The 21068-nt window shown below is 38.6% G+C and overlaps 1 protein-coding gene across 2 annotated transcripts in view; it reads left to right on the forward strand.

Moving 5' to 3' along the window:
- Positions 1–15565, forward strand: part of PARP11 (poly(ADP-ribose) polymerase family member 11) — a 68960-nt gene extending 53395 nt beyond the window's left edge. For both annotated transcript variants that reach the window (XM_037064707.1, XM_037064706.1), the window contains exons 7-8: positions 12136–12287; positions 14011–15565. In XM_037064707.1, coding sequence (XP_036920602.1) covers positions 12136–12287; positions 14011–14327 — 469 coding nt within the window. In that variant the 3' untranslated portion in view covers positions 14328–15565. The remainder of the gene's footprint in view (positions 1–12135; positions 12288–14010) is intronic.
- Positions 15566–21068: the final 5503 nt, after the last annotated feature.

The following is a 21068-nucleotide window of genomic DNA, read 5'->3' on the forward strand; positions in this document are numbered from 1 at the left end:
GCCACGCCATGCAGGGTTACAAGCCAAACTAGGGATTTTGATTTTTTCCTGCTACAGTGGAAAGCTATTGTAGGACTTTAAGCAGGAGATTGGTGGCTCTGATTTGCATTTTAGAAAAATAATGCATCATGTTGTGCTGTGGAGAAAGGGTTTAAAACAGTTGTTCTGCCCTGGCTGGTGTGGCTCAGTGGATTGAGTGCTGGCCTGAAAACTAAAGGGTTGCCAGTTCGATTCCCAGTGAGGGCACATGCCTGAGTTGTGGGCCAGGTCCCTAGAAGAAGCTGCACGAGTACAACCACACACTGATGTTTCCCTCTCTTTCTCCCTCCCTTCTCCCTCTGTCGAAAAATAATAAATAAAAAAATATATATATTAAAGTTGTTTTTTTAAAAGATTTTATTTATTTATTTTTAGAGGGGAAGGGAAGGAGAGAAGTGTCAATGTATGGTTGCCTCTTGTGAGTACCCTGCTGGGAACTGGCATGCAACCCAGGCATGTGACCTGACTGGGAATCGAACTGAGATCGTGTGGTTTGCAGGCCCGTGCTCAATCCACTGAGCTACACCAGCCAGGGCATAAAGTTGTTTTTAGTTAGGAGTGATTTTGCCCACCAGGTTGTATTTGGCATTGACTGGACACATTTTTATTGTCTTGCAGTGGGATGGGGAGTTCCTACTGACGTCTACTTCATAAAGGCCAGGGATGCTAAACATTTTACAGTGCACAAGACAGCTTCCCACAACAAGAAATATTTAGTACTAAATGTCAGTAGTGCTGAGGTTTAGAAACTCTGGTTTCTAAGTTGGAAGCAGGGAGACCATTTCAGGAAATTGTTTCAGTAATTAAACTGAGACACATTTGGTGGCTTGAACCAAAGTGCACCAAATGAACAAAGAAGACAATTTTGAGATATTAATGGTGTAGAATGATATTGCTTGGTGTTTAACTTAATGTGTGCAATGAGGTGGATAAGGGAGATGAGGAAGATGACATTGAAGTTTCTGACTTGTTTTCATTGACTAAAGAAAAATGGGTAAGAACAGGTTTTGGTCTGGGGAGGTTGGGGAGGGAGTAATAGTTGATATATTGGTTGGAAGCTTGACAGAGTAGTGTGGACTAGAGGTAAAGGTTTGAGGTTGTTAAACAAAATGTGGGTAAAAGAAGCCATATGAATTAATAAGATAACCAGGGACTTTTTGTAGCTAAGGAAATAAGAGGGCCAAGGACTGAACTCTAGAAGTGATAGACAGAGGAAGAGAAAACCCAAGGAAGAAACTGAGAAGTAATAACCAGAAAAAATGGAAGAAAACCAATGGAATGGGATCGCAGAAGCCAAAGGAAGAAAGTGGTTTACATAGGTAGGTGTGATCCTTGGTCACATGTGGAAAAGTTGCCAAGTAAGACAAATATTAAAAGTATCCTTTGTGTTCTGCCACAAAAAGGCCATTGGTACCTTTGATGAGAGCAATGTTGGTAGACGCTATAGAGGGTGGGGCAGAAGTAGGTTTACAGTCGTTCATATGGAAGGCAATACAATAATTAATGAATAATAACACCAGAATAAACTTTCACATACTCACAACTGTAAACCTACTTTTGCCCCACCCTGTACTTTATTTACAGCAAATGTTGATGACTCTTTCAAGAAGCTTGGCAGTAAAGAGAATGAGAGCTCTGAGAAGATGGGTAATGTGGAGTTGGAAAAGGTTGTTTGTTTTGTTTTGTTTTTTGAATTAAAAGATGGGAGAGACTTGAGCACATTTAAATTATAATAGGAAAGAACCTATGGAGAGGGAGAGTTTATAAGACAGGAGAGGGGAAGGGTAATTGATGTATTAAGGTTCCTAAAGAGAGGTGATGCATGGAATTCAGAGAACACATGTCAGGAGATAGACAAAGGTGGTCATGTCATGTCATGAATAAGCAGAGGTTGGAGATGAGGACAGGAGTTAGGCTGGGAGCTCCATCCTGGTACTTTCAGTTTCCTTCATGAAATAAGAAGTGAGGTCACCTGCAGAGAATGAGGTGTTGAGGTGTGGAAATGAGGGAGAGATAGAGGAAAAGTGGACATTTGAAATGGTCACTATGGAAAACAGAAGAGAAAGAGCTAACTTGGAAACTATAGCATTTCCATTAGAGCTGAGGGCTTAGCTAAGGTTGGAATGTGTGAATTTGCAGGGAAGATCAGGGGAATGTTGTTTGATTTAACTTCAGCCATTCAAATTTAAGAGCAAAGAGAAGAGGTGGTTGGGTTGATCCAGGGTTGGGAAGGAGAAGGCAACCAGGAAAAAAGATCAATGAAAGCTACTGTTTCATTAAGAATGTGGAAGAGCCCTGGCTGGTGTGGCTCAGTGGATTGAGTGCCAGTCTGCAAACCAAAGGGTCATGGGTTCACTTTCCAGTCAGGGCACGTGCCTGGGTTGCAGGCCAGGTCCCAGGTTGGGGGTGTGCAAAAGACAGCTGAACAGTGTTTCTCTCCCTCCCTCCCACTCTCTCTAAGAACAAATAAAATCTTTATTCTTTAAAAACAAATAAAATCTTTAAATTCTTTAAAAAATTTTTCTTTTTTAAAAGAATGTGGAAGAATTTGGATTTAGATCAGAGATTCGCAGCCCTAGCTGCGTATCAGAATCACTTGTGGAGCTCTTTAACAAGTAAAGATACCTGTCACCCACCCCTGATCCACAGAGTCAGAACCTAACGTTCTCACATTATCTTTCAAGTTATGCAAGTGATTCTGGTGTTCAGCCAGGATGGAGAACCACTGGTCTAAATCTATGCAAACTTATTTCAGTCTAGAGCGTGAAGATAGTCCTGCTGCAATTTAGAGTACATGGCATATCCAATTCAGCCTTTTGGCTCTGTAGTCCCTGAGATGGAGTGTAATTTTAAGAGATCTTTGAGAGGTGAATGCTACAATATTTTCAGTAGGTTCAGAAATGTGCATAGGGTTGGGCAAAGGTGGGCAGGATTGTGAAAAATTTAGTACAGTTTGAATACTATGACTTCTTTCAAAAGTTCGACTGAAGTCCAGGAGGCCCTAGAATTCAACACGACCCTTTCTGGACTACCAAGGTCATAGTATGAGAGTCTCCACATTTCACAGGTGCCTTAGCAGTGGGCACTAGAATAATTCGTGCTTTGGGGATACAAAGCTTTGACTCCCCTTTCCACTCTGCCTCCAACTGGTATAACATCAAATCCAGTGACCAAGCAGGTTTTTTAATGCCCACACACCTGGCTTTTTAACTAACCAACACTTCCTTTATAATACCTAAAAGAGACTGAAATAAATTTTCAACCCAAAATTCAATCTAATCTGTGCCTGAGAAGTAGTGATGAGTTGAACATCCTGATTTTAGAGTGGATTCTATTCATTACAGACCATGAAGCTTGACTTTAGAAGGATGTATATTAAACAATATTTACTTAGAAAAAAACCCAGTGTAGATTTATTAATATACAAGTAAAAGGATTACCATAGTAGTGGATGGGCAAGTCCTTTAGGGTAACTTGATTTTCACCAAGTAGTTGGAAAGTTTCTTATGATGAAGACAACTTAGAGAAATATGTGAGGTGAATAAGTATAAAGAAAACAATAACCAGTTAAAAGTCTTATGCAGTTAACTTGAATGGCATAACTTGCATGCTTTCTCCTTGAGCCCTTCAACATTTTTATCAGGAATTTGGATGGAAATCTGGAAGATTTACTTATTATACTTGTGAAAGATTCAATACTAGAATGGGTACTTTATTTGTTGTGTGAATGCATCAGGAATCAGAAAGACCTTAGAAGATTGAAACTGAGTCAAATGATATGATTATCTTTAAAATTTTTTTATTAGAAAAAGCAACAAATATGCATTGTTAGAAAAGTAAGTAGGTCAAGTTTTAGAAAAGAAAGTTGGCAAAATTTGTTTTTTTTAAAAAAGATTTTGTTTATTTTTAGAGAGAGGAAGGAAGGGAAAAAAAGAGAGAAACATCCTTATGAGAGAGATGATCAGTTGCCTCCAGTACAGGCCCCAACCAGGGACCAAACCCATAATCCAGGCATGTGCCCTGACTGGAAATTAGGCCAGAGACCCTTTGCCTGGGGGGTTGATGCCCAACCAACTGAGCCAACACTGGGCAGGGCTGGCATGATTTGTTCTTAGTGAAAACATACTGGCTTTTCCTGAAGTAAATAATTCTTTAATGCATGTCCTTCTAATGTCATGCTTTATGGTTTGAAGAGACTATCACCAATAGATCAAAGCATATACATTTAAATTTTGATACGTATTGCCAAAGGACTCTTGAAAAAGATCATACACATTTCCATTTCTTTGATCATTTAATGTAAGTGTATACCACCCCCCCCACGTAGTCGATAAGCTAGATGTTTTTTAATAAGTTCTGTACTTTATACATTGCTATATCAAGTTAAAGCTTAATTGAAATAACTGTACTGCATTGGGTTTGTAAATCATTTTTTGCAAATATATCAAGCTGAGAGAAGTCTAATTTGAGAAATTCCTGGGAGTTTTAACTGACTCAAGCGCCTGTAAGCCAGCAGTGTGGTGTCCCTGCTACAAAATGAATTCAGTGGTGTGCCGGCAGATCAGTGCAGTCTGGTAATATCTGGACTCTGTTCTTATTTCCTACCAACGTTTATAAACCAGGAAGTACCCAGCAGATTCTTGTCAACCAAGGGCTGTCCAGCACAGATAGAGAAAGGCCTGGAAGCTATGCTGCATGAGCAATAGTTGATGGAGTAATGTATATTTGAACTAGAAAAGAAAGCCTCAGTCAGTATTCATGGTTATTTTTGGATATTTGCAGAGTAGTTTTGTAATATAGTTTGATATCAGGTATTGCGATCCCTCCTACTTTGTTCTTCTTTTGTTCTTCTTTCTCAAGGTCTCTATGGCTCTTTGGGGCTACTTTTGTTCCATATGAATTTTATAAAATTTGTTCTAAATCTGTGATATGTGTCATTGGTATTTTAATAGGGATTACTTTAAATTTCTAGAATGCTTTGGCTAGTATTAACATTTTAATGATGTTCTTCCAATTCATGAACACAGTATGTGCTTTCATTTATTTGTGTCTTCCTTAACTTCTTTCTACAGTGTTGTGCAGTTTTCCTAGTACAGATCTTTACTTCCTTGGTTAAGTACTTTATTCCTAGGTACTTTAATTTTCTTGTTGCTATAGTAAATGGAATTTTTTCCTAGTTTCTAGTTTTGATATTTCATGGTTGGTGTACCAAATGCCTTCAATTTTTGAATATTGACTTTGTATCCTGTTGTTGAATATTGACTTTGTATCCTGTCGTTTTGCCAAATTCACTTATTAGGTTGAATAGTGTTTTTGGTAGAGCCAGTAGGGTTTTCTATGTACACTATTATGTCATCTCCAAACAGTGACAGTTTTACTTCCTCTTTTCAATTTTGTATGCCTTTTAGTTCTTTTTCTTGTCTGATTGCTGTGGCTAGAATTTTCAATACTGTGTTTAATAGAAGTGGTGAAAGAAGACACCCTTGTCTTATTCCTGATCTTAGGGGGGAAACTTTTAGTTTTTGCCCATTGAGTATGATGTTGGCTGTAGGTCTCTCATATATGGCCTTTATTATGTTGCGGTATGCTCCCTCTATGACCACTTTGCTGAGTGTTTTTATCATAAATGGGTGCCGTATTTTGCCAAATACTTTTTCAGTATCTACTGATATAAACATGTGATTTTTGTCTTGTTTTGTTATGTGATGTATTACATTTATTATTTGCAAATACTGTATCATCCTTGCATTCCAGGGATGGATGCCACTTGATCATGGTGTATGATCTTTTTAATGTATTGCTCGATCCAATTATCCAATATTTATTTAGCATCTAAGTTCATTAGCGATACTGGCCTATAGTCCTTGTGTAGTAATTAGGATAATACTGGCCTTATGAAAAGAGTTTGGGAATCTTCCCCCTCCTTGAAATTTTTGGAATAGTTTGAGAAGGACAAGAGTTAGCTCTTCCCTAAATGTTTGGTAAAATTTGCCTGTGAAGCTATCCGGTCCAGGGCTTTTGTGTGCCAGGAGCTTTTTGATTACTGCTTCGATTCTATTAGTTCTTTCTGCTTCTTCTTGATTCAGTTTTGGAAGATTATGTTTCTAGAAATTTGTCCATTTCACCCAGGTTGTCAAATTTCTTGGCATATAGTTGTTCATAGTAAATTCTTACTGTCCTCTGTATTTCTGTGGTATTGGCTGTAATTTCTCTTTCATTTTTTATTTCACTTATTTGAGTTCTCTTTCTTTTTTTTGATGAGTCTGGTTAAAGGCTTGTTGATTTTTTTATCTTTTCAAAGAACCAGCTTCTGGATTTATTGATCCTTTGGATTGTTCTTTTAGTCTGTGTCAATTGATTCTGCTCTGGTCTTGATTATTTCCTTTCTTTTGCTCACTCTGGGCTTTTTTTGTTGTTGTTCTCTAGTTCTTGTAGATGTAGGGTTAGATTGTTTATTTGGTCTGTTTTGTATTCACTTTCATTTGTTTCCAGAAATTTTTAAATTTCTTCTTTGATCTAATTGTTGATCTACTCATTGTTTAATAGCATGTTATCCAGTTTCCATAAATTTGAATGTTTTTGAGTTTTTTCCTTGAATTTTGTTTCTAGTTTCAAGCCATTGTAATCTGAAAAAATGCATGATGATTTCAATTTTCTTGAATTTGTAGAGGCTAGTTTTGTTTCTTACCATGTGGTCTATCTGTGAAAATGTTCCATATGCATTTGAAAAAAATGTATGTTTTGCTTCTTTGGGGTGAAAGGTTCTTTATGTATCAAGTAAGTTTATTGGATGTAGTGTCTTATTCAATGCCACTATATCCTTGTTGAGTCTTTGCTAGGAAGATCTACCCATTGTTGACAGTGGGGTGTTAAAATTCCCTACTATGAGTGTGTTGCTGTTAATATCTTTCTTGAAGTCCTCCAGTATTTTTCTGACATATTCAAGTGCTTTTATGTTGGGTGCATGTATGTTTACAATGGTTATATCTTCTTGATGGATTATTCCCTTAAGCATTTTGTAGTATCCTTTTTGTCTCTTTCTATTACCTTTGTTTTGAAATCGATTTAGTGTCATATAAGTATTGCTACACCACCTTTTTCTTTTTCATGTCTATTTGCTTGGAATATTCTTTTCCATCTCTTAACTTTCAGTCTGTGTAGATCTTTTGTTCTGAAGTGGCTCTCTTGTAGACAGTATATATGCAGGTCATATTTTCTCATCCATTCAGCTACTATATGTCTTTTGATTGGAGCATTGAATCCATTTACATTTAAGGGTATTAATGATAGGTGCATATTCATTGCCATTTTTCCCCTTTGTACCTGTACCTCCTGCCCCTTCATTTTCTTAAAGCAGTCCTTTAGTATTTCTGGCAGTGCTGCTGTGGTGGAGATATATTCTTTTCTTTCTTTTTTCTTTTCTTTTCTTCTACCTATCTATCTATCTTTAGAGGGAAAGGGAAGGAGAGAAATATCAATGTATGGTTGCCTCTCATGCGTCCCCTGCCAGGAACTGACCTGCAACCCAGGCATGTGCCCTGACTGGGAATCGAACTGCGATCATTTGGTTTGCAGGCCCGCACTCAATCCACTGAGCTACACCAGCCAGGGCGGAGATATATTCTTTTAGTCTTCTTTTGTCTTTCAGGCTTCTTATTTTATTTTCCATTTTAAATGAGAGCCTTTCTGAGTAGAGTAATCTTGGTTGCAGACCCCTGCTTTTCATTACTTGGAATATTTCTTGCCATTCTCTTCTGGCTTGTAGTGTTTCTGTTGGGTAATCCACTGATAGCTGATAATCCACTGATAGAACTCCCTTGCATGTTACTCTTTTTCTTTTGTTGCCTCTAAGACTCCTTCTTTGTCTTTAAATTTTGCCTTGTTAATTATCATGTGCCTTGGAGTAGCCCTCTTTGGGTTCATCTTGATTGGGACCCTCTGTGTTCCCCTGACTTGCATGACTTTTTTCTCTCATCAAGTTAAGGAAGTTTTATGTCATTACTTTTTCAAACAGGTCTTCTTTATCCCTTTTTCCTTTTCTTTTTCTGGTATCCCTGTGACATGGATATTACTACATTTCATGTTGTCCTGTGGCTCCCTTAAATCCTCTTTTTTCTTTTTAAGTTTTGTTTTGTTGCTCTGTGAATTTCTTCTACCATGTCTTCCAGGCCACTGATTTGATACTCTGCTTCATCTAGTCTGCTTTTAATTTCTTCTGCTGTGTTCTTTATTTTAAATATTGTGCTTTTCATTTCCTCCTGGCTCTTACTGATAGTTTCTATGTCCTTTTTCATGCTGGTGTAGTTTGCAGTAAGTCCTTGTAGCTTCCCTGGAATTCTTTGTGGTTCTCTTTGAGCTCATTGAGCATCATCATAACCATTATTTTGAACTCAGTGTCTGATAGTTTGCTTGTCTCAATTTTGTTTAGCAGTCTTCTGGGGATTCTTCCTTTCCTTTTGATTGGGAATTGTTTCTTCATCTTCCCATTTTGGATTATTCTTCTTGTTTGTTTTTGTGTATTAGATTGATGTGCTTTGATTCCCTGTATTCATGGTATGACCTTCTGTGATAGGATACCTGTGGGGTTCAGTGGTGCATTCTTATTGACCTCCTGAGCCTTATGCTCTTGGGGTGCTCTTTATGCCATTTATGTGGGCTCTCTGGTTGTAATTGGAGTTTGGTTGTTCTTTGAGTTGTTCTTTTGTGGGTACTTCCTTCTGGCTGGCTAACAGTCACTTCACCCACCATGTCTTGTATGCTGTTGTACAGGTGCTGCAAGGACAAGATCAAACAGCCCAGGTAATAAACCCACATCTGCAAAAATAACCCACATCTGCAAAAATAACCCCCATCCACAATCACACTGTCAACAGCAAATGAGCTAATATTAATAAAGGTGTAAAGTGATTAAGACTGTTATGAGAAAGGAAAAATGAACATGAGATGGCTACCTGAAGGAAAAATGATTCTGGGATAGAGAGATGAGCAATAATTAGAGTAAAGAATAGAGACAAAGTGAAGAAAGAAAGTAAAATTTACATCATAATTAAAGGGAGGGGAGAAGACAAAATGGAGTAAGGGACAGGAAGTGTGTAGTATTGGTTTAAACAGAAATTTTTTAAAAAACCGTATATTTTTAGAGAGAATAAATAGGAGCAAAAATAGACAAAAAGATCTACCACTGCACTATCAACAACAAATGAACAAAGATTAATATAGATGGATGGGAATAAGAAGGAATAAAGAAATATGTCTAGAGGAAAGAGAAGTGATTGTGAGAGCATAGAGGGAGAAGAAATATTAAGGGTGAGGAGTGAAACCAGGTTAAGACAAGGAATAATTTAAATTTGAAACAAAAATAAAGAGAAAGGGAAAAATGGAGTAGGAGAGGGGGACAGTAAAATTTGAGATTTGAAATACAAATATAGTATTTATACAAATACAAATATAAAAGATCTAGAAATAAAATTGAAGAAATGCAACAACTACCACCATATCCACAACCAATGAGCAAAGACTAATAAAGGTGGAGAGAGATTGAGGGTATTTTAAAAACAGGAAAAAGAATGTGAGATGACTAATGACAGGAAAAGTTGTTTGAAAGGCTATGGGGGGAGAAATAATAAGAGTGTGGAATGGAAAGAAGTTGTAGCAAGAGAGAAAACAAAATTTAAGATGAAAATAAGAGGGAAGAGGGAGGTAAAATAAGAGGAAAGAAGGAGAAGGGAGGAGCAAAATATGAGATTTGAAATAAATTATATTATAAAAACGAGTGACCTAATAGGCACAAACTTGCAGAACAAGAAATGAATGTTAAATAGATACGCAGGAGAGAAAATAATGTAAATCATAAAGAATGCGGTGTTTTCTAGTATGGTAGAATCTAGTGTTTACCACCATCTTCTCTTTCTGGATTCACTCCTGGTGATGTGTGATGTTGTCCTAGTCTGGCCCTCGGTAGCCTATTTGATACTACCAGAGATCCACAGTCTGTGGCTGTCTCCTTAAATTGTTAATCTAGTCAATCTATGACCACCAGGCAGGTTTAAGTGCCACAGGATGGGACAGTGTAATTCCTGTGGGCAGGGCTATTGCTTCCCCTCAGGCTGTGATGCCACTTGGAAGGGAGTGCTCTGTCTGAGAAAGATGGTTCCTGCAATGTGGGAGATAACTCAGCACCAGGATACTAGTGGCTGTTCCCTCAGTTCTCTCCCCGAAGCTACCATTGCCAGATTCTCCTCAAGCATCTCTAGTCCACTCTGCCCTCCCTTTGCCGGAGCCTAGGGTAAGTGGCTGCAAGTGAAATTTTGTGCATTGGCCCTTTAAGAGGCTCTCTGTGGCCCTGGCTGGTGTAACTCAGTGGATTGAGCACGGGCCTGTGAAGCAAAGGGTTGCTGGTTCGATTCCCAGTCAGGGCACATGCCTGGGTTGCAGGCCAGGTCCCCAGTGGGGGACATGTGGGAGGCAACCACACATTTATGTTTCTCTCCCACCCTTTCTCCTTCCCTTCCCCTCTCTCTAAAAATAAATAAATAAAATTAAAAAAATAAAAAACAAAATAAAACCTCTTTTTAAAGAAAGAGGCTCTCTACAACTACAGTCATTTGTCCTTGGCAGAGAAACACTGCTGCTTTTCACAGCTGGTTGTTATCTGGGTACTTTTGGGGCTCTGGTGTTATAGCCTGGGGAGTCCAGCTTAGGGTGTAGACCCCACACTTCCCATGGGGGACCCCTTTTGCCACTGAACTATCCCCCCAGCACTACAGCTGCTGCCCATGGGAGCCCAGCCAGCCCTCTGACATCTCCTCTGCACTCCCTACCAGTCTTGTGGTGGAGAGCTTTCGTCTGTCTGTCTGCGGTGGTAAGGCTCCTCTCCAGCTAGTGTTCAGTTGGTTATTCAGGATGATTTCTTTACAATTCCGTTGGTAATTCCAGATTGGTCCTGGGAGGAGGTTAGCGTATCTTTCACTTACTCCTCCACTATCTTGGATCTCCTTTATTTATTTTTTAATATACAAATACTTATATATAGGTAAAATGTTTACCCCATCTCCATCTTGTTTTCCTTCTTCCCTCTTGAGGTTGGTGTGCTCTCTTTTTGTCCTTGTTTTTATATTTTTTGCTATCTACACATGTATACTTATACAATATGCAGTATTATTTTGATTTATGTGTCCCATCTTACAACATTCTTTTTACGTTCAATATTATTTTAATAAGTTATCTATTTTAATACATGCAAATCTAGTTCATTACTTTTAACTTTTATGTATAAATATGTAATTATTCATTTTTCTATGAAGGAATTTTTAGCTGATTTCAATTTGTTTGTTTTTATCCTGTTATAGTCAGTCCTACCTTGTTACAAGGGATTTGTCCATTGGGAAGAGGTTGAATGATGGCTTAATGTCCTTCCAGCCCTAAGATTCAAAAGTCAGTTCAATGCAACCAAATTTTTTTAGCCTCTGGGAATACATCAATTAAGGCGTGGTCCTTGCTCAAGGAATCCACTGTTTAAAGACTCTGAACTTTGTATTATTTAATTGTGTGTGATGTAATTTTTAGGTATCTGTAAAACTTGACTGGCTTAGGCAATCACCTTTACTGTAATGGGGCATTGTCTGGGATGTCTATAGTTTTGGGTATAATTTTCAAACTTTAAGTCTCAGTGTTAGCTAATGATTTTTGATGAGATGATTTATGTGTTCAAGAGCATTTGAGATTCTTCAGAGCTGCTTTGTCCACTCTTCAGAGCTGCTTTGTCCAGTTATTATTTGTTAAAGAAATATTTTCTGGGCCTGGCTGGTATAGCTCAGTGGATTGAGCGCAGGCCTTAGAACCACACGATCGCGGGTTGATTCCCAGTCAGGCCACATGCCTGGGTTGCAGGCCAGTTCCCAGTAGGGGACTCACAAGAAGCAACCATACATTAATATTTCTCTCCTTCCCTTCCTCTTTAGAGACAAATAAATAAAATCTTAAAAAAAAAGAAATATTTTCTGGATCATGCTTTTTATTGAATTTTGCTTCTTGAAAAATTAATAACTGTCACTTATATTTTTGTGTGTGTTTTGTCTGTGTATATTGTGTTTTTAGGAAAAAGGCTCAGCTCAAGAAAAAAAGTGGTGTTCCTCAGATTAATGAACAAATGCTATTTCATGGTACCAGCAGTGAATTTGTGGAAGCAATTTGCATTCATAACTTTGATTGGAGAATAAATGGTATACATGGTGCTCTCTTTGGTAAAGGTAATTATCAGAATTCCAGGTCCAATTTGAGTCCTGGGAGCAAATCGCCTCTTTTTGGAGACAATTGATTGTTTTGTAATTCAGGGGTTTGATAGTCATTCATTAAGTTAAAAGTTACTGTGTTAAGTACCCTGCACACCCTTAGACCCTTAGATTTTCTGAGCCACAGAAAAGCCATTTCCCGCATGTACAAGATAGAAGACCTTTCCTGGATTCGGCCACACCCCACTCTTAGTCACTCATACGAGGCATCCTGTCCATGTTAGCTGGTTTTGCACTACATTTAATTTTCATGTGTTAAGTCCTCTAAGTGGATAAAACTAAAACTGTTCTATGTCAGATATAGAGAGAACTATAAAAATAAATTAATTACATTGTACACAGGTCTAGTACTGGTATTTTTTGTTTGGTTTGTTTTTTAGAAAAAGATAGGTAAGAATATTAATGAGCAATAAGGAATAATGGGGGGAATCCTCACCTTTTTTCTAATGTTATGAAAGACCAAGTTCTCCATTTTATGCCTACTACTCAAGCAAATTAAGGAAAGAGATGAGGGGAAAAGGTAAGGGGTGGACATTTATTTTGCTGGCTATTACTTTGTACCTTACCTTCATGAAGATGACTGATTACCGCTTAGGATCAGGATGTGCCATAGTTTTAAAAAATTAATTAATTTTTAAAATAACTACTGAAAAGGCCATTCCATTTATTTAACTGTGAGAGGATCAGAAAAGTGTTACATACATCCTGTCAGTATTGGATAATGTGAGACTTTGAAATTCTTTCAAAATATTTTTAAAGTAAGTATTCCTATAATGATGGCAGTTTTGTAGGCCTGACTCCTTGGAAGAGTCAGAGGCTTTACTGAGTTTTCATACTTAGGCAATCAACCAATGGTATTGTTCTTTTGGGACGCCAGATGTGAAGATAATTACACTTTCCTGGACATAGAGTTCTATTATTCTCGGAAATATTATTGACTTCTTACTCCTTATCATAAAATGTGTTTTGCGGGGTGGGTTAAAATCATCTCTGTAGAGAATAGTTTTCATTGCTGTACAGTGTAGCAGGGTGGGGAAAGTGATGGAAGAAGCAGAAATGGGAGGGAGTCCAAACAATTAAAACTCAGGTCTACCCTGGCTGGTGTGGCTCAGTGGATTGAGTGCTGGCCTGCGAACCGAAAGTCCTTGGTTTGATTCCCAGTCAGAGCACATGCCTGGATTGCAGGCCAGGTCCCCAGTTGCAGGGGGTGAGGGTGTGCAAGAGGCAACCAATTGATGTTTCTCTTGCACATCAATGTTTCTCTACCTCTCTTTCTCCCTCCTTTCCCCTCTCTCTAAATATAAATAAAAATCTTAAAAAAAACCCTCAGGTGCTCCCACAGTTAGTTTGTATGTGTCTCACATATTGGATTTCTTTGTAAGATTTCTTTTGAAAATAGAAGTCTGGCAGCTACATTTTTGAGTGGGTGAGATGGTTTTGGTGTTGGGGACTGGTCCATACAAACATATCTGTCCCTGTGGAAGCCTGAATCCCAGCCGTCCTTACGGAGGAATTCCTATTCTTTTCTTAAGCATCTGCATAGAGGAAATTCCACATCTGTTTTAGTTATAGAATTCCATGTGTCTATTCCCTTAACAATTAGAATGTTTTTGTTTCTGTTTCATGTATTCTTCAGAGTAATCTTGGCTTTTTTTTTTTTTTTTGGTTCTTTTTGTTTAAGGAACCTATTTTGCTAGAGATGCTGCTTACTCCAGTCGCTTCTGCAAAGATGACATAAAACATGGAAACACATTCCAAATTCATGGTGTAAGCTTGCAACAGCGGCATCTATTTAGAACATATAAATCTATGTTTCTTGCTCGAGTGCTAATTGGAGATTATATAAATGGAGACTCCAAATACATGCGACCTCCTTCCAAAGACGGTAGCTATGTGAATTTATATGACAGCTGTGTGGATGACACCTGGAATCCAAAGATCTTTGTGGTGTTTGATGCCAACCAGATCTATCCTGAGTACTTAATAGACTTTCATTGATTTGACTTCCAAATCTCAGTGGTCAAAGAAGTTTATTCTTTTTTGCAGGAAGATTTGCTCTCCTGTCATCTAGCCACTAAATGTTAATTATCTGACACTTTTGAAACCCATATGAAAAAAAAGTGGCCTCCATATAAAGACATACTGACTTTAAGGTTGGTTTTTTGTTGTTTTGTTTTTGTTTGTTATTCAGTCTTGTGTGTTAAAAATCGACACCATTGCCATTTTAACACCTTACAGTGAAAAATAACACTCAAAATTGAATCAGCTGAATCTCAATTAATATGATCATTTAAAGTTTTTAAAGTTTATGTGTGTGTTATCAGAATGAATGTTTTCAGTTCAGATAGACTTATTCATATATATGTTCAGAAAATACATGTATAGACATAGACATAAATTTGTTCCTTCAGAGGAACTGATTCACTGTAAATTGAATTATGATATTACTGTCCACCGAACAACATGTTGCTTTGTTGGTCTTCTGAAGGGGCAATATGAAATGTTGAAGCGGTCTGAGTACCTTAAGAGAAGTTAGAAATAAAAAAGTATTTGCAGTGCTACTATACAAGCCGGAAGGAGAAAGTCAGGGTAGTGTGTCCTGCTTTTGAGTGCCAGGGACAGCAGGCTGCAGTCCCAGACTTGCTCTTGTCACTGTCTTGTCACCTGCCTCTGAAGTGACAGATGCTGCAGCTGTGATTATGACTCCACCGAGGCTCTGGAATTCTTGTACCAAGACTTGTGCACAAGGCGTTTATAGCAGCTTTAAAGTGAAACTTTTATTTATTATTCAAAACATTTACTTCCCCTTTGTTTTGGAGTACAGATATTTTTATCTGTTTTCCCACGCATGACCACAGGCAACACAGCTGTTCAACAAGGGTTTGTAAAATTCTCATTTCCACATTTTGAATCATTGTCAAAAGCATGGGATAAGTAGAACAAATCTGGTGTATTCATCTGAGTAGCAATTGAAAATCTGCTAAGTCTCTTGAAAAGTTAGACAAAATTCATAATCATGTTTAATGAAAGTTTGTTTACCTGTTCCGTCTGCTTTGCTATCCTATTCTAAGGAGGAGTGAATAGTGTTGCAACAGCTTCCTACCCCCAAAGGTATTTTAGCAGACAGTGGGCAACATCTGGGCAGAAGCGTTGTACAGGAGTTAAGGTGTCAAATAGGGGATTGGCCATACAATTGTTAAGAGTTTTTCCAACCTTGACTCTACCAGGAAAAAAAACAACAACACTTGTATCCAGTCTTTCTCAGAAAAGATTTTTCTGATTCAGTCTAATACTGAATTCTCTCTTCATTATCATCACCCAGTTTGACTGAGAGGCAGTGAACATAATTTAACTTCTCAAGAAAATTACCCAATAAAAAACCCAATAAATGTCCATGTCTGTATTGTTCAGTGTAGTTATTTGAATTGGGAAAGCATCTCAGGAATAATAAAAATTGAGAGTATGGAACAAGGTTAGGTGTGGTAACTCTTTACTTGCCACACATCCCTACTTGTTCCTTACAGCCCAGAGTCCTCGTGGTTGTGCCATCAACAGTAAGCAGTCTGCAGGAAATTGCATGTATAGTACTCTGCAACCAAGTGACAGGACACAGTGCCTGGCTCAGATGTGCAGACTGACCACCGGTTTTGACGAAGTGCTGTGAATATTTAGAAAGAGCACATTTTAGAAACATGCAGAGAACATCATGGACAGATGGGAGAAAAAGCCCCCAGGCTGCCTTGTGAGTGGTAGCACACCATGCTCTAGCCTTGTTCACAAAAAAATGTGGTACAACAAACATTGGGAATTTAGATTTTGAAGGTCTTTTTGTGCTATTTATTTCTGTCTACATACCAAAAATGTTTAAATAGTCTCCTCTTCAACATGGCCATCCTTTTCCTGATTCAAGATGATTGCCTCTGCCATCACTTGCCTGGAATAACAGACTGTTGTGGCGTTGGGCTGTTTTTCTTTTAGACGCGTGCAGATCTTGTCTCAGGGGGACTAAGAGCCCAGAGCTGTGTATTCTGTCTGAACTCTGAACTGAATTAGTTGGCTCATATGTACTAAGTAGAGCGCACTTTGGTGGACGTTATAAGAAAGAACTGTTTGAGAATTTACTGTCAACTCACCTTTTATTGGAAAGAGAGTTTTGATAAATTTTTTCATGTGATAGCTTTGAGTAAATTGATACTAGAATTCGATTCCTTTGTTTTGACCAGTGGATTGAGTTGGGAATTGTGATGGTCAGTATGTTATATATTGCTGGACTGGACACAACCATTTGTCATCTGTTCCCCCTGTCATTACTTAGCATGGGCGGAAGAGTGAAGAGAAAGCCATTCAAGGTTAAAGGATAAATGATTTAAAAAATTCTACACTGAATCAATTTCAGCCGATAGTGACTTTTCTTTTTCACTTTGGTGATAATCAGCCTCAGGGTTAAAAAAATGTGTTTATAAGAAAGTTTCATAAATCTTGCAGTTATGAACAGGAAGGTTTTGTGTTAGTGTAACTTTTATTTCTTGATTTACAGTGTTGATGATAAAGAATTTGGAGCCATTTTGATATGTGAAAATATTATTTTTACATGTTGTGATTAAAGCTTTCCATAGCAGGTCTTGGTTGTCTGTTTATACCATACATTGGTTTCTGTGATTTCTGTGTCTCATCCCCACATTGCATTATTTAAACCTAAGTTTTCAGTTTCAACTTAATGGACTCTTAAGGACTCTATTGCTTATAACTCTTATGTAACCCACTTGCACATGGGAAAAGTCTTGTGTTCTCAGTTTGAATGACCCTGCACAACAGCTCATCAGATAACCTCTGAAGAAAATTATTTACTTCGTGCTATTGAAAGTTCCCAAACAGACCAAGGCCTAATCCCTATGGCCAACATCCTTTGCTCTCAGTGTGCTCCCCACTGGCTCTGAGGAGCCGTTGGGGGGGGGGGGGTGAGCATGCTTCCTGCCATCCATCCTACCTTCAGCTAGCCCCTCCCTGTATGGCAACATTAATTCCTTTTACAGCGAGTTAGACATTTCATTTAATCTTTAATCTTTTATTGGCAAATGGGAAGGTATCAGAAGAGTTTGATTTTAGAGCTGAGAGACAGAATAATCAAGGCTTGCCTGTGGAACAAATCAAGTTTTCCATGTACTAAACTCATGTCCCACTCTGTCTAAATGTCATACTATTATTAAGGTTCTTGTGATGGAAATTCAACTGTGTTTTGGTTAATGATGTAGAAAAGTGACATTCTTACAAGTTTTGTTTTTTAGGCCATAGGTCCTTGAGGTCCCCTCCCAGGTCACAGGAGCAGCACTGGGGACAGCTGTCATGGTCCTCATGGTATTTTAGTTCTAGATTGTCCTCTCTCCATGGGAGGATGTTGGCTTTTTTCTCCAAATATATTTTATGTTTCTTGAAACAGAGATAGTTCATTTCTACATGAAATTACAGGTTTTGTTTTTGTAGAAGAGAACATTAAAAGGGAATGAAAAATAGTATGGAGAGGAAAAACAAAAGCCTTGTCAAAAAAGATTTTTGGTTAGAAACTTTAGCAGTAATTTTACTTATCTTTAGGCCTTAGCCCTTGTACTAAGATGCAGGAAGAGGTTTGGTGAAATAAGCTGTCCTGCCTCACTTCCTATGAATAATTTTATGATGTTGTTTGGGGCAACAGTGATGGAAGAAATGAGTATCTCAAAGAAATATGAAGTAAACGATTATTTGGGGGCTTCCTGGTTGTGTGAGTAATAAATGTAGGAGCAGTGAACCCTAAGTATTTAGGAAAGATGTCCAAGTTCATTCATTAACCTTCGCTTTTTCACAGAGGTAGTTTACTTCTCATGTTTTCAAAGACTCCAGGCTGGACTGTGGTTTATGTAGTCTCTCTCTTCCCTTCCCCCCTTCCTATCCTGACTATACTTGATCTATCCCAGGTAAAAAGATGTCTTGTGTATGCCCAACACCCAGATAGTAACTTCCTGGCTGTAACTGATCTCCTTGATATAACTGAGTCTCCTACTCTAAGATTATGTAATCCATTTTCCCAGCTCTAGTCGCTTGGCTTTCATTTGTCAGCACTACTGGCTAAGCACTTGGCTTTTATTGAACTTTCTCATTGTGTGGCTGTGTATCTAACGATGTGACATTGGCTTAATTTTTTTTTTTTTTAGATTTTGAGGGTTTTCTGAGCGCTTTTTAAAAATTTATGTTTTAAATATATTTTATTGATTATACTATTACAGTTGTCCCATTTCCCCCCTTCATTCCCCTCCACCCTGAACACCCTCTCCCACCCACTTTCCCCCCTTTAGTTCATGTCCATGTGTCATAAGCTCTTTACCTTCTACATTTCCCATACTACTCTTGCCCTCCCCCCGTCTTTCTGCCTACCATCTATGCTACTTATTCTCTGTACCATTTCCCCCTCTCTCCTCCTCCCATTCCCCTGTTGCTAACCCTCCATGTGATCTCCATTTCTGTGGTTCTGTTCCTGTTCTAGTTGTTTGCTTTTTTTTAGGCCTGGTTGTTAATAACTGGGAGTTTGCTGTCTTTTTACTGTTCATATTTTTATCTTATTTTTCTTAGATAAGTACCTTTAACATTTCATATAATAAGGGCTTGGTGATGATGAACTCCTTTAACCTGACCTTATCTGAGAAGCACTTTATCTGCCCTTCCATTCTAAATGAAAGCTTTTCTGAGTAGAGCAATCTTGGATGTAGGTCCTTGCATTTCATGACTTGGAATACTTCTTTCCAGCCCCTTCTTGCCTGTAAGGTCTCTTTTGAGAAATCAGCTGACAGTCTGATGGGAACTCCTTTGTAGGTGACTGTCCCCTTATCTCTTGCTGCTTCTAGGATTCTCTCCTTCATTTTAATCTTGGCTAATGTAATTATGATGTGCCTCGGTGTGTTCTTTCTTGGCTCCAACTTCTTTGGGACTCTCTGAGCTTCCTGGATTTCCTGAAAGTCTATTTCCTTTGCCAGATTGGGGAAGTTGTCCTTTATTATTTGTTCAAATAAGTTTTCCACTTGTTGCTCTTCCTCTTCCCCTTCTGGTACCCCTATAATTTGGATGTTGGAATGTTTAAAGACGTCCTGGAGGTTCCCAAGCCTCTCCTCATTTTTTTTGAATTCTTGTTTCTTCATTCTTTCTGTTTGGTTGTTTCTTTCTTCCTTCTGATCTACTCCATTGATTTGAGTCCCAGTTTCCTTCCCATCACTATTGGTTCCCTGTGTATTTTCCTTCATTTCACTTAGTGTAGCCTTTCATTTTTTCATCTAATTTGTGACCAAAATCAACCAATTCTGTGAGCATCCTGATCACCAGTGCTTTGAACTGTGCATCTTATAGGTTGGCTATCTCTTGGTCACTTAGATGTATTGGCTCTGGGACTTTGATCTGTTCTTCCATTTGAGCCATTTTTCTTTGGTCTGGTCACACCTGTTACGTATGAGGGGTGGAGCTTAGGTGTTCAACAGTTCAGGGCAACCCAGTTGCTGGGTTGTGATGCTGTATGTGGGGGCAGGATCAGAGAGGAAACAATGGCATTTGCTCTGCTCTCTCTTGTACTTCAGTCCCTTCTGCTGCTTCCCACAAGCAAATTGGGCCCTTCTGCTGCTGGTTTCCAGGTGTGTGGGCTTGTGTACATTCTAGGACCCTGTAGGTCTCTCTCCTTTGAGGCTGGGAGTCTCTCCTGGCACTTCACCCCCCACCAGTGTTTTCAATCAGTGCTTTTAGGCTTTATTTCCAGGTCTGGAACCCTGGGTTGTGTGGTCTGTCTCGTTGCCCATTGTTGCCTGGTTTATCTGCTCGCAAATGTGTGACCGCGGTCAGCCAGCAGCCTTGCGTGCCTCATTGGGTCTTCCTATTGCCGTCCTGTGCCTGGGGTCTGCTAGCTGCCGCCTGCACACCCAGGTCCACCAGACACTGCTTTTTCCTGCTGAAACCCCTCTGCGCTGGCCGCTGACTCTGCTCCTCTTACCAATCTGGATGAATGGCCATCAGACTTCTGTACAGTTCAGTTTTCTGTCAGCTTTGGTTCTTTTTTTTTTGTTTCTAAATTTTGGTTGTGCAAGGAGGCACAGTGTGTCTACCTACACCTCCATCTTGGCCAGAAGTCTGGCTTCATTCATTTTTAAGTGGCTTCTGATGAGATTGCAATACAGGGTTATGCCAAAGACATTTGGGTATTCTCCACCTAATAAGCCTTACTGTATTTTCTACCAAGAGGTTATAAAATAAGTTGTTTTGGACTCTGGCTTATGCTAACTTTACTTTGGTAAGCCAGTTTAGGAGAATCACAATCCAGAGTTTAGTTAAAATTATTTTGTAATACTAATTATAAATCCAGATTGTACTTCTTGTGTTTTTCTGTTCCCTTTTTAAAAATACCATTTCTTTTGGGATGGGGCAGTGTTAAAATATATTTATTTATTTTTAGAGAGGGAGGAAGAAAGGGAAATGAGACCAGTGACTTTTCTCTTTGTAAGATGATGCCCAACCAAATTATCCACACTGGTCAAGACCAATTCAGTAGTTCTTAATGTATTCACATGTTGTTCAATTATGACCACTAATTCCAGAACATTTCATCAACCCCAAAAGTAACCCTGTACCCATCAGCAGCCATTTTCCATTCTCCTTTCCCCCTTGGCCCTGGCAACCACTAATCTCTTTTCTTTTTCTATAAATTTGCCTATTCTGTACATTTAATATAAATGG

The sequence above is a fragment of the Sturnira hondurensis genome, unplaced genomic scaffold (assembly GCF_014824575.4).
Source record: "Sturnira hondurensis isolate 20B ecotype Veracruz unplaced genomic scaffold, ASM1482457v3 Scaffold0015509, whole genome shotgun sequence".
NCBI lineage: Eukaryota > Metazoa > Chordata > Mammalia > Chiroptera > Phyllostomidae > Sturnira > Sturnira hondurensis.